Here is an 11150-nt window from a genome sequence, read left to right as displayed (position 1 = left end):
GTCATTTCCTCGTAAGAATTCCGTCGTCCAGTTCACCATGGCAAGTACATGCCGATACCATGATTCTCCACGATCTTGCGTATCAAGAGCCCCCATCCCCACCTGATCACCGTCGCAAGCACCAGTATAGTACCAATTAGAAGCCCAATTAGTACAAGCATAACGCTCCTTCGTAGCCTAAACGCATCATCCATCTCCGCCTTCATCATTTTCCTCTGGTGCGTATGCCAATGCCACGGTTCCTCCTCTCGTGTGCCATTCCCGGCCCCAGAGCTCTTCGCCTCGGGCGATTTAACATAAACATAAGGCGAGGAGATGCGCTTAAAGAATATAGGATGGAGGAAAGCCTTGATACGTCCGAAAATTGTGGTTGGGGCATCTTGAGAGTTGGGATGGGAGTGTTGTCGAAAAGAATAGTTGCGCGAGTCGATTAGCGCGAGAGAGAAGAGGAAGGAGATGAATATCAGAGGGGATATCAGTAGCTATTCGCAATTAGTTCAGTATGGTATACTATTAAGATAGTAAATGGAAGGAAAATGGAGGTACGAACTCTTGTGATAACACTCTCCTTCGGGGCCTCTGTAGCACGAGGCGAGCGCAACTGTGTGCGCCAAGATGTTGATGCGGATGCCATTCCTTTTCTCTATCTCTCTTTCAAAGTCAAAAATTCAAGGTGAATTGAATTATGAGAAAGAGACATAACAAAAAGTTACTTTTTCCATTGTTTACGGGGTGGATGTTGTTGAACTTTAAGACGAGGCTGCAGTTGGGATCGCCGGAAGGGGACTCGTAATTGGAACGTCATCGCTAGGCTGAGCCATCCATGTCAGTTTCGCCCCAATGAGTACGGATGTAACAATGAAGTTAGACATTCTAGGATATGAGCTTGCTCAAGCAAGAGAGAGAAATATTTTGGGAAATAAAAAAATTATTGGAATTTCCAGATCTTGTCAGATTTGGGACGAAGCATGGTTTGCCCAAGGCTGAGATAAAGGCTACCTGTGGCTGTATTGAATAGCTCACCAAACCTTTGCAAGAGATCAGCACAGGAAAGCTTTAAAATTATTCATTGATATCAACTCCAGCCCCAGAAGACCCGTAATCCCAAACTAGGTCGTCTTGTTCTTATCTTGTTCTAGTATCTAGTATTTGTAATATTCAGAACCAAAATATCAGCTGCCCCAGCTTCGGCCAATTCATCCATCACCGTAGCGATCTTCTTCTTCTCCACCATGGAGCTGACAGCCAACCATCCTTCTTCTTCTAAAGCGTTGATAGTTGGAGCCCTTTTTCCGGGTGTGATCTTTGCTGCGTCTGCTAGCTTTTCCCGGCGAATGTTATATTGGCAAAGGACATATTGTTGAGCGGCTAGTTGAAAATTAGTAATGCTTTGAATTGCGAGATGCAATCTTACTGATAACGCCTCGTATCCTTGAAGCAATGAGATTGACTAATTGTGGATTTGACGGCTTCTTTGATTTCACCAAAACTGCAATGCTGGATACTACAGTATCAATTGGCTTCAAGCCTGCGGCCTTCATTGTCTCGCCAGACTCTAATTTATTGGTTAGCAAGAGGGTTAGCAAGAGCATAGGGGTGACTCGACGGCGAACACTTACCAACGAGATCAACAATTCCGTCTGCGACACCTAGAGCACATGCTGCCTCCACGCTCCCGCTGAGCTCGATAATGTTCGTCTTCAGCTTTTTCTCCCCGTTGCTCTCGGCAGCCTCTTTTTCTAGACCAGCAAAGTAATCCGCGGCCAGGTGGACAAAACTGGTTCCGATATTCTTTCCAATCAAGTCCGACGGCTTCGCATACTGGCCCTTCTCCGGTACCTGAACCTGCAATTTGCAAGAACCAAACCCTAGCTCCATCACCTCCTCACAGCCAATGAGGTCCTCCTCGTCGGTCGGCGTCGATTGTCCAGATTCCGCCCGTTCCCGTTTGGCAGCAACTACAGAAGCTGCATGTTCTGCGACCGTATCCCTTCCAGTTATCCCAAGACTAACTCTTCCTTCGCCAACGAACGTAGGGATGTCAGCAGCCGGCAGGAAGACGAGCGCAATAGGGAGATTTTTCACGAGGGCGATGTCGAGCCGCGATTCTCGCCGGAACTGTATGTCTGCGCCTTCGAGCAGGTTAAGAGCTGCTTGTAATAATCGACCCTCTACGGGCAAAATATTAGCGATTTGTTCGGGGGAAAAGAGTTCGGGCGCATGTTGACTCACTCTTGGGCACCGCAAACAGCAGCCTCCCCTCTAAACTTTCCGCATTATTAGCAAACGTCTCATGAATTTGCTCTTCGATCAGGGGCATCTTGAAATTGAAGTCAAAGGATAGTGGCTCACTGATTCACGAGGTCCATTGCGCAAGTATTGGGCGCGAGGCTTCCTTTGTATGCAATGCACAGTATATGCGCAAGAACAAAAAGATCCGATAGCGGGGTACTTTTTTACGTTGAGATAGCTGTGCGGCCTCCTATATTGACTGCACAGGCTGATATCAGGGTGCAGAAAAGGGAAGGATAAGCTGACGTGATCTGCTGAGAGGCCAAATGAACGAGAACCACGGCACCATGTGTGGTCGCACGGTACAAGTGGTAATGGGAATTGGTAAAGTGTAGGATGTATACTTGGAGGATCAAATCCTAGTGGAAGGTTTTCGCGTGAGCAGTGAGCGCCCAGTGGCGCCCCCACGTTCCATGCTGCTTGGGCGGAATTAGCGAGTCGGCGTGGGGCCAGGCTGCTTCGGGTTAGCGTGTAAGCACCATAAGCTTCGGACAGGAACACAAAGTCTGGGTTCTTGAACTACAACAACAACACCACGTTCCCCGATATCACATAATTGTAGGATCACCTATGGTAACATGGACATTCGGAACCCGGCCGCTCTTCAACCCGGACACCTTGCTGCAGTGCCGTTATTGCAACGCGGCTATTACCCGTTTCTCTTGGATCGTCACCTTGCGGTAGCCAAGGAGCCTTGGGCTGATACCCGCGATCTCTACAGGGAGCTCTGCCTGTCTTGAGGCTGCAGAACTCCTAGTCTGGTAATGCTACAATTGTATATTACAGTTGCTGATATTATACCAAGCTACGCAGTAGCGCTACAATAATGCTCTCTGGGAAAGCTATGATTTAGCCACAGATTCGCTGGGATAGCCTGCTGAAAAAGGGGAAGAAGTCACGTGTTTCAGAAGCATCTAACCCGGTTGCATATGAGCAATTGTTAAATGTTATACTCTGTAGTTGAAATCCTATCAGTGACGGGGTCTAGACAAGTATACCTAGGTACCTAGGGTGTCTATGCGACTCTGCAAGGTCCCTCAGCAGCGAATGGAATGGGGATTAGCTCGGCATATGCAAGGTCAGCAGTCTCTCTTCGCACGGGACCCGCTCTAAGCTTCAATATTTACCCTACCTATTACCTAGATGTACTTCGTAAGTGATCATGAGATATGTTGCGGGTTGGGGGGCTTGCAATTCCTGCACGGTAGCGGATTACGCCGCGTATCTATGTCGTGTTCATCCTTGCGGATTGCTTATCCCCCGCCTGTCTCGCCGGTCGCGGCCGAAGTGAACGACAATCGGTTTACAGAATAGCTTTGAAGCCTCAAGGCTTTGCTCGACTATTGTCTCCGTTTGTGTTTAGCCATCTCGACGCAAAGCGCCTTGTCCAAATAGAGTAGAAGTCGTTGAATACAAGTGAGCAGTTGACTTTTATTGCCAGTGCTTACGGTTGAACACGTATATTTTGATTACGAGATATGGGCAAGATACTTCTGTAAGCCCGCAATATGACCATTACACGATAGGATGAGGTTGACAAGGGCATGGCTGGTGGAACTGGCCATATCGGTGGTGCCGTTCTCGATGGTATTTACGGCTACCCAGGTTGGACATCTTTGACGGTACTAGTGCGAGGTGATGCAAAAGCCCAGCGGCTTCAGGCCAGATATCCCAAGATTTCAGTTCTAGTTGGCGACATAGACAATGTCGAGATTGTGGAGGCTGCAGCTAAGGATGCCGATATAGTTATCAGTAAGCCCCATGATAGCTTATTAGGAAAATAGATGTAGGTCGCTGACATCGTGGAGATTGTTGCCCTGATATATCCCACGAAGAAGGAATTTCTGCAATACTTCGCGGCCTGGCAAGCCGTGAAGTGAAAGGATTTTATTTCCATACTTCTGGTGCGGCTTTGATCTGGGACGAGCCGGATGGCTCCAAAGCCGGAACAAAGGTTTGGGATGATATTGAGGACATTGGTGTGATTACCTCGCTACCCGAGGACAAATCCCATAGGAAGACAGACAAGGTATTATTCTTCAAACAACAATCCTTCAATTGTTCAAACTTTTATATAATCGTGTCTTATAACACAAGTCAGTGATTTATTAACGCATATTTTGTATAGTTGGTCTTTGTAGCATCAGAAGATGTGAATGTCGCAATCATTTCTCCAACAATGGTCTGCGGCCTCAGCCAGTCAATCGAGCATCCGTTCCCACTTACTCTGCCCAGTATATTGAAGGTCATTCGCTCACTTAACTCTGGCTTCACCGTCTCTGCCGGGGAAAATCGACTTAGCTATATCCATGTCCAGGATCTTGCCAGCCTTTATTTTACGTTAGCATGTCACGCCCTCAGATATATCGCATATGAAGTCGGATCCACCAATGATGACCCAAAAGAAATTGTCAGCTATTGTGGTCCAAAGGCCTACTACTTCGCCGAGTTTGGCGACACGTCCTTTGGGAGCTACATGGCCGATATGGTGCGAGAGTTGAACTTCCTAGGAGTCCTGGAGAATATAGAGGTGAAACGCATTGATTTGAGAGACGCTGAGCAAGCTAGTGGCGCTATGGAAGATGACGCTCCAGACTCATGGGCAAAGCACATCGCCGCTAGTTACGGTATTGATATGCGGGTGAAGGCAAGTCGAGCCAAGAAACTTGGGTGGGACCCAAGGGTTAAGAATCTTCAACATGACTTGGGCGAAGTATTGAAGAAGTATTCGGAGAGCGAAAAAGGTGTCTAATATATGGTGCAATCCGGGCCTTCAATTATTTTCACTTATACCTAGCTTCCTGGCTCTATTTTACAAACTTCCTGAATTCAGTAGCTACTTTATATCCCCATTTTTGAGTTTGAGATTAGCTGCGATCACTTGGTGTTGCGAGACTTGCCATGAACTGCCACGGAGCATCCTCCATCATCAACGAGGACTTTTAAATAATTAAAACTGGCAAGATGCTGCAGAGATGCTTGGGTAACCAAAGTGCCCTGATACATATGGCACTAGATTCTCTTAATCTCTACTACTAATATCTGATTTAATTATGCCGAATTTTGTCAGCTATCCGCCTTCAATAATAATACCGTTCTTCTTGCGATTAGCTATCCACATATTTTTATGCCTAGTAGTTTTGGATCAGATCATCAATGAGTACTAAGCTATATATACAGCTGAAATTGTATGCACCTATCGCGGTCAAAATGGGTCAATGCTCAAGGGGGGGGATTTACCCCTGGCTTGCTGACTCATCCGTAGTCATATGCACGTCTTCACCATGAACCACCAGCTGAATATTCAGCATGAAGATTTTCCCTCTCTTTTAAGCACCCACTGTGCTTCATTTCCTGCGCTTCCACTGTGGTGGCATCGCATAATTTAGATTATAATCTATGTTTACGAATGATTTAGAGAGTTTGCCACGCCCTGTTTTCTCTATCTGCATCGGAGACGCGAGAAATGCGTGACGCGCGCAAATCTGGGGATATCCAGTAATCAGCCATGTCGGATGAAACCACCCTCTCAGCAGCAGCGCTGGGAATCGCCCTAGTCGCTCTCGTAACCGCCTTCGGTCAATTACTTCAGCAATACCTTGCCACCGCTGATGGCTTTCGACGGTGCCAGAAATCTGTAATGGGCGAATATGCTCGAAAGACGCATCGCCGTTGGAGATGGAGCGAGTTCCGTTTTGAGACTTTATATACTGTCCCTGAGATAACCATGGTCGGGGACGGAGCCCCCAGCCGAGCTGGTCAGGTTGTGCTGACGGGAACTGAGTTGACAAGAGAGAAGTCCCTGGTTCCAATGGGCATCATGATTGGGGGTGATAGTATGATCATTTCAAAGAACACCGGGTCTTGGAATCTACGCCGCGTAAAGTTGGAGGATGGACACGGACAGTCACAGACGGTAGGAATGCTTGGCCCCTTCTTTTGTGTCGTTTCTTATGGAGACAGAACTCTCATATACTTACCTCGGGCATCTTTCTGAAAGGCTCTTCATTGATTTATTAGTCTCTTAGAACAGGCGGTCATGTAAACACTTACTCACAAATGCATAGTGGTTAGTCAAAGCCCCGAAGCAAAATATTGAAGACCGCGGGGAAATGGCCTGCTGGGTTCCTTTCCTACACTGGATCCATGAATCGACCAGGGTGGCACTAAAAGACCACAACCCTCAATTCGAGAGTGTGAATTTCCCTCCTCCCGATACCAGAGCCCCGGCCATAGTGTTCCGCGAAAGGTCCTGGGATTTCCAGCTGCCGGATGTTGTTCGACCGTTGGCTAAATCAACTCTTTCAGACATAGCTGTCATTGCCAGGCGGATGGGAATGAAATGGAAGGAGTTTCGACCCTCAGATGGCATCCTACGAGCTGAGGGGCATTCACATATCATCACCTCGACGATAGTGCGGTCCCTCGGCATTGTGCTGCAATATTCTTACACAGGACAAGACTCGCGTTTAAAACTAGCCGAGAGGCGCGTCAGGGGCATCGTCACAGGTTCTCTAATCTCGGAACAACAGGAGATATATATCCCCACGGCTAGAGCAGACAGATTAGGATGTGGTGTAATTAGAACGCATCCTAGGCTCGGTCTCCCAGACCTCACTGTTTCCACACAAGGTGAAATAGTCACCGCGCTCTTGTACCTCGATAAAACCGGCACATCCTCCGCAGCCTTGAGCAAGATCCTAAAAGAGAACCCAGACTTCTGTTTCCGCGTGGCAGATCTAGTCGCTTTCACTTCGCCTTTTATACGTTTGGTCGGCTCAAAACTCGTACAGGTCCCGGCACCGAGCGAAAATGTGCATGGCGTAACGACGAGTCCCGTTGGACGAAAAGCGTTCCGGGAATGCCTTGAGGAATACGTGGCTGCACGGAATGATAAGATACCTCAAATTACCGAGGTCCTTAATATATGCCATAAGCTCTCTGCCCAATACGCTGCCTGGGACCAGACAGATGAGACGGCCCTACAGGACGAACAATGGGTCATCACGCGGGATCCAGTTTATCTTGACAAGCTCCAAGATACATGGCGCAGCCTAACTGACCAAATATTGGACTCCAAACTGGAGAACAGACAAATCTACCGCCATTTACTAGCCAGCCACATCCGGGTCGTTATGTTTTGCGAAGGGGGGGAGACATCTATGTTGAGAAATTGGGGCGCTGATTATAAAGCTGATATGAAGGGATATTTTGCCGCCTTGCCGAAGATTGTGGAGGAAATGAAGGAGTTGGGTGTCGTTGATGAGGAATGGGTTATTCATGCTTGGTTAACGATGATGCTTCGGGGTCTGTGTTGGGGTGCTAGCCACTTTTTTGTGAGGGGCGAGAGGGTGCCGATCCAGTATTTTGGAAGCCAATTACCGGTCTACATTGGGTAGCCTGGTGTGAATGCAGGAAGCTAAGCTGGTAAATTTTGATGGGGGAGGTGGGAATAACTTGGGATTTCCTAGGGCATTCAGACCTTCAACTGTGACCGAGTGTCACTCGGCAACACCTTCTGGTATTTTTATAGACTCGGGTAGTCTCTGGTGGCTACCTACCTTAGGTATGGAACAACTACTCCTTTCCTCGGCCGTTCTCGCTTCGCAGCTATCTACAACTATTGTGCAGAGGGCCCCTCAGCCCCACCCCACATTTGCAAATCCAAGAATATTGGAGGCATTTTCAATGAATGGGCTTGACAAGTGCTACTCAGCGCTACTAAGAGAGGTTGCCGGGCTGTTCGGTTTATACTCCGTACAAGGAATGGGGTGGAGCCCAAGCATGCTTCATGGCTGGGATATGAGCGGATGGAAATGAATCAGTCTCTGGTGCCCAACGTCAGGAGAAGGATAAGAGGGGGCATGTATTATTATCATCACTATATCACAATTGCCGCTTGGCGCGTCTTCTCGTCAAGCCACTCGGGGCTTGCCTCTTCAAGCCATCTCCCTTCATCCTTTTGCTCGTTCATCGTCCTCTCTCCGTCCCCAAAAGGACGTTTGAAGAATACGTCGTAACTTCCCCACAATCCCTTGAACAAAGCGCCCATGATAGGAACCATCCACGTGGGCATCTTCCCTTTTTTATCCGCTAATATTTTCCCTAGCCCCATAAAAGTCATTACAATCGGAATCCAAGATGTCAAAAATATCGTCCGCCCTATGCGCTGTCTAAATGTGGTGATAGTATAGGGCCGGATATTATATAGATACGCAAGGTATTCGGAAGGGAGGGAATGTTCTTCTCCGCCATCTGTAAGGAGTTTGAGATAGCGAGCGGAAGGTTGAGCGTATGAGGGGTCCTGACGCTGGATGGGGCGTGAGGTGTTTTTCACTTCGATTTCCCCAGCGTCCATCTCTGAATGGTCCCGCGGTTGTAGAAGCGTGTGTGCTTTGAACGGTGTGCCACTAGGTATTGGGGCCACAATATCGTCCTTTGCAAGAGCATAGCATGGCACAACCACCTGCTGATATCCTGCTCCGCCGCCCTCAGTAGCAATTATCGTGCGGTAATCTTCGGGTGTTATTTCGTATACGACTCCAACAAGGCCTTTGTGCCATCGATCTTTATGATACCCGGGGGATTCAGATGGGGGGTCGCTGGAAGGGTCGCGATACCGCGTATTGGCGAAGCATGGCTCGAGATAAGGGATCCCAGGTAGATCGAAGGTTAGTGCGAGGGTGGGCGCGTGGACGTTGACGGAGGAAAGGGGTTTGACGCCGCGGGTCCCTTGGAATGTTTCTCTGGCGAGATTCGAACCGTAGGCAAGGTAGAGAATGGTTTTCTCTTTGGGTGACGTGAGGCGCTCTATGCTGGTTTCTGGCAGCGGGGAGAGCTTGTGATGGCTCTGTTTGGACCGGACATTCCAGATTCCCCGGAGGGAGCTGATGGCTTTTTGGCCAAACCATGCCGATTTTGGCTGGTCGGACGACATGGTGAATGAGGAGCAGAGCAGAGGCTAGAGCGAAAGCGGTATTGACAAAAAAGAAAAAGGAATTTAAATGACAGCTCACAATAGAACTATAACGAAAGGAATGTAAGGTATTTGTGACGGGAAATTGGGGTATTTTACATAAAGAGTCAACAAGAGATGTTTGATTACAAACTCGGATTTTGTCAAACCCCGAGCCGTGTAGGCCTCCAGCCAGCTGACAAATATGTCGCCGAGGCTGACGTTGGGTTAAATTAAGGGAAGAACAGAAGCCATGATGATGTCTGTAAGATCGGGAGAAGGTTTAGAAGCTCTTCAATGTAGTCTAGTCAAAATAGAAAGATCAAACCGTGAAACTTAGCCTTGTGGAAGAGGTGATGTTGTTGAAGCCGATTAACATGCGACAGGAACCAAGGCTGTCAAGTCATTTGGGGCTCCGATTGGCTGTCACTGGAGACTTGTCCCTCACGCAACATCTTGCTCCGATTGCGACTATTTACCTAGCGCACCTCTACTATTATATGCCAAAAGCCTAATCCAACATCCCAAGGCTGAACGTTCTCATCAAATCATGTCTTTGGTATCAGGACCTGGCCGCGCAGCCTCCTCCGCTCTCCCGGACGAGATCCAGCTTGCGATCGAGCCCCATGTGAAATATATCCAAAGCCTTGACTCGGTTGGCTCCCCCTCTCCGGCATCTGTATTTCACCCCACTAACATACCTCCATTCAGCGTAGGAATGAGCTCGAATATTGGCTTACAGAGCATCTCCGTCTGAGTGGACTCTACTGGGGTCTTACAGCTCTTCATCTACTCGGCCGCCCAGATGCCCTTTCCCGCGACGAGACGATCGAGTTCATCTTAAGCTGCCAGAACGAGAATGGGGGGTTCGGCGCTGCGCCGGGACATGACGCTCACTTATTGTCCACGTTGAGTGCTGTCCAGGTGCTTGCTACAGTTGATGCGTTAGACGAACTAGATGAGAGGGGGAAGGGGGACAAAGAGGGAGGAGGAAAATTGGCAGTAGGAAAGTGTGCGTGATTCTTCCCCTGCTGATCTTTATCGTGAATCCGGCTGATTGTGCCCCTCCCTGCTGTTGTAGATATTGCGAACCTCCAAAATCGAGAAACAGGCACATTTGCAGGCGATGAATGGGGCGAAGAGGACACCCGCTTTCTTTATGCGTCACTAAATGCACTGTCGTTGTTGCTTCTCCTGCATTTGGTGAACGTGAATAAGGCAGTGGATTACGTCGTCTCTTGTGCGAACTTTGACGGCGGATATGGTGTTAGTCCGGGTGCCGAGTCTCATTCTGGTCAGATCTTTGCTTGCCTAGCTGCCTTGAACATTGCTGGACGGATCGATCTTGTAAACGTCGATAAACTCGGTAGGTGGTTGAGTGAGAGACAAGTTGATGGCGGTGGCCTGAATGGTCGCCCGGAGAAGCTGGAAGATGTCTGTTATAGTTGGTGGGTGGCGAGTAGCCTTACCATGATTGGGAAGCTGCATTGGATTGATGGGGGCAAGTTGACTGAGTTTATCTTGAAGTGTCAGGTCAGTGTTCGGCTGAAAAGTAGAGAGGCCATTGGTATGGTGTGCTAACAATCCACAGGATACCAAGCAGGGTGGAATTGCTGATCGACCTGGTGATATGGTTGATGTATTCCATACACATTTTGGAATAGCTGGCCTTTCCTTGCTAGGGTATCCAGGGCTAGAGGAAGTCGATGCCGTCTAGTGAGTGATCAATCCAGAGCCGCTTTGCTCTTCATACTGACCCTCTCTTGCGCAGCTGCATGCCAAAGAAAGTTATCGAGCGAGTGCTTGGCCCAAATAAATAATCGGGAGAAATATAATATATAATAGTTCTGTACACGTAAAGTTGTTTTTTCGTTCGATTACCCCCATTATTTTCCATACTAGA

At 48.4% G+C, this 11150-nt stretch overlaps 6 protein-coding genes across 6 annotated transcripts; 3 read left to right on the top strand and 3 right to left on the bottom strand.

Annotated features, from left to right (window-relative positions):
• Positions 1 to 32: 32 nt before the first annotated feature.
• Positions 33 to 634, bottom strand: BP5553_00046 (Uncharacterized protein; the record flags this gene model as incomplete). The annotated part of the gene is made up of 2 exons (XM_032008669.1): positions 33 to 482; positions 551 to 634. 2 exons carry the CDS (start codon positions 632 to 634, stop codon positions 33 to 35), a joined length of 534 nt encoding a protein of 177 aa, XP_031872723.1.
• Positions 635 to 1135: 501 nt separating this feature from the next.
• BP5553_00045 (HisG-domain-containing protein) lies at positions 1136 to 2320 on the bottom strand (the record flags this gene model as incomplete). Its single annotated transcript, XM_032008668.1, has 4 exons — positions 1136 to 1368; positions 1415 to 1555; positions 1620 to 2171; positions 2233 to 2320. 4 exons carry the CDS (start codon positions 2318 to 2320, stop codon positions 1136 to 1138), a joined length of 1014 nt encoding a protein of 337 aa, XP_031872722.1.
• A 1115-nt stretch (positions 2321 to 3435) lies between these two features.
• Positions 3436 to 5044, top strand: BP5553_00044 (uncharacterized protein; the record flags this gene model as incomplete). Its single annotated transcript, XM_032008667.1, has 4 exons — positions 3436 to 3444; positions 3819 to 4044; positions 4101 to 4321; positions 4421 to 5044. 4 exons carry the CDS (start codon positions 3436 to 3438, stop codon positions 5042 to 5044), a joined length of 1080 nt encoding a protein of 359 aa, XP_031872721.1.
• A 756-nt stretch (positions 5045 to 5800) lies between these two features.
• Positions 5801 to 7691, top strand: BP5553_00043 (Uncharacterized protein; the record flags this gene model as incomplete). Its single annotated transcript, XM_032008666.1, has 2 exons — positions 5801 to 6208; positions 6360 to 7691. 2 exons carry the CDS (start codon positions 5801 to 5803, stop codon positions 7689 to 7691), a joined length of 1740 nt encoding a protein of 579 aa, XP_031872720.1.
• A 482-nt stretch (positions 7692 to 8173) lies between these two features.
• Positions 8174 to 9229, bottom strand: BP5553_00042 (Uncharacterized protein; the record flags this gene model as incomplete). Its single annotated transcript, XM_032008665.1, has 1 exon — positions 8174 to 9229. The coding sequence occupies one exon, from the start codon at positions 9227 to 9229 to the stop codon at positions 8174 to 8176; it is 1056 nt and encodes a 351-aa protein (XP_031872719.1).
• Positions 9230 to 9797: 568 nt separating this feature from the next.
• BP5553_00041 (Uncharacterized protein) lies at positions 9798 to 11067 on the top strand (the record flags this gene model as incomplete). The annotated part of the gene is made up of 5 exons (XM_032008664.1): positions 9798 to 9902; positions 9959 to 10259; positions 10329 to 10780; positions 10839 to 10963; positions 11019 to 11067. 5 exons carry the CDS (start codon positions 9798 to 9800, stop codon positions 11065 to 11067), a joined length of 1032 nt encoding a protein of 343 aa, XP_031872718.1.
• Between the last annotated feature and the right edge of the window lie 83 nt (positions 11068 to 11150).

This window comes from Venustampulla echinocandica (genome assembly GCF_003357145.1).
Source record: "Venustampulla echinocandica strain BP 5553 chromosome Unknown scaffold_0, whole genome shotgun sequence".
Lineage (NCBI taxonomy): Eukaryota > Fungi > Ascomycota > Leotiomycetes > Helotiales > Pleuroascaceae > Venustampulla > Venustampulla echinocandica.
This window is presented reverse-complemented; position numbering and strand designations above follow the sequence as displayed.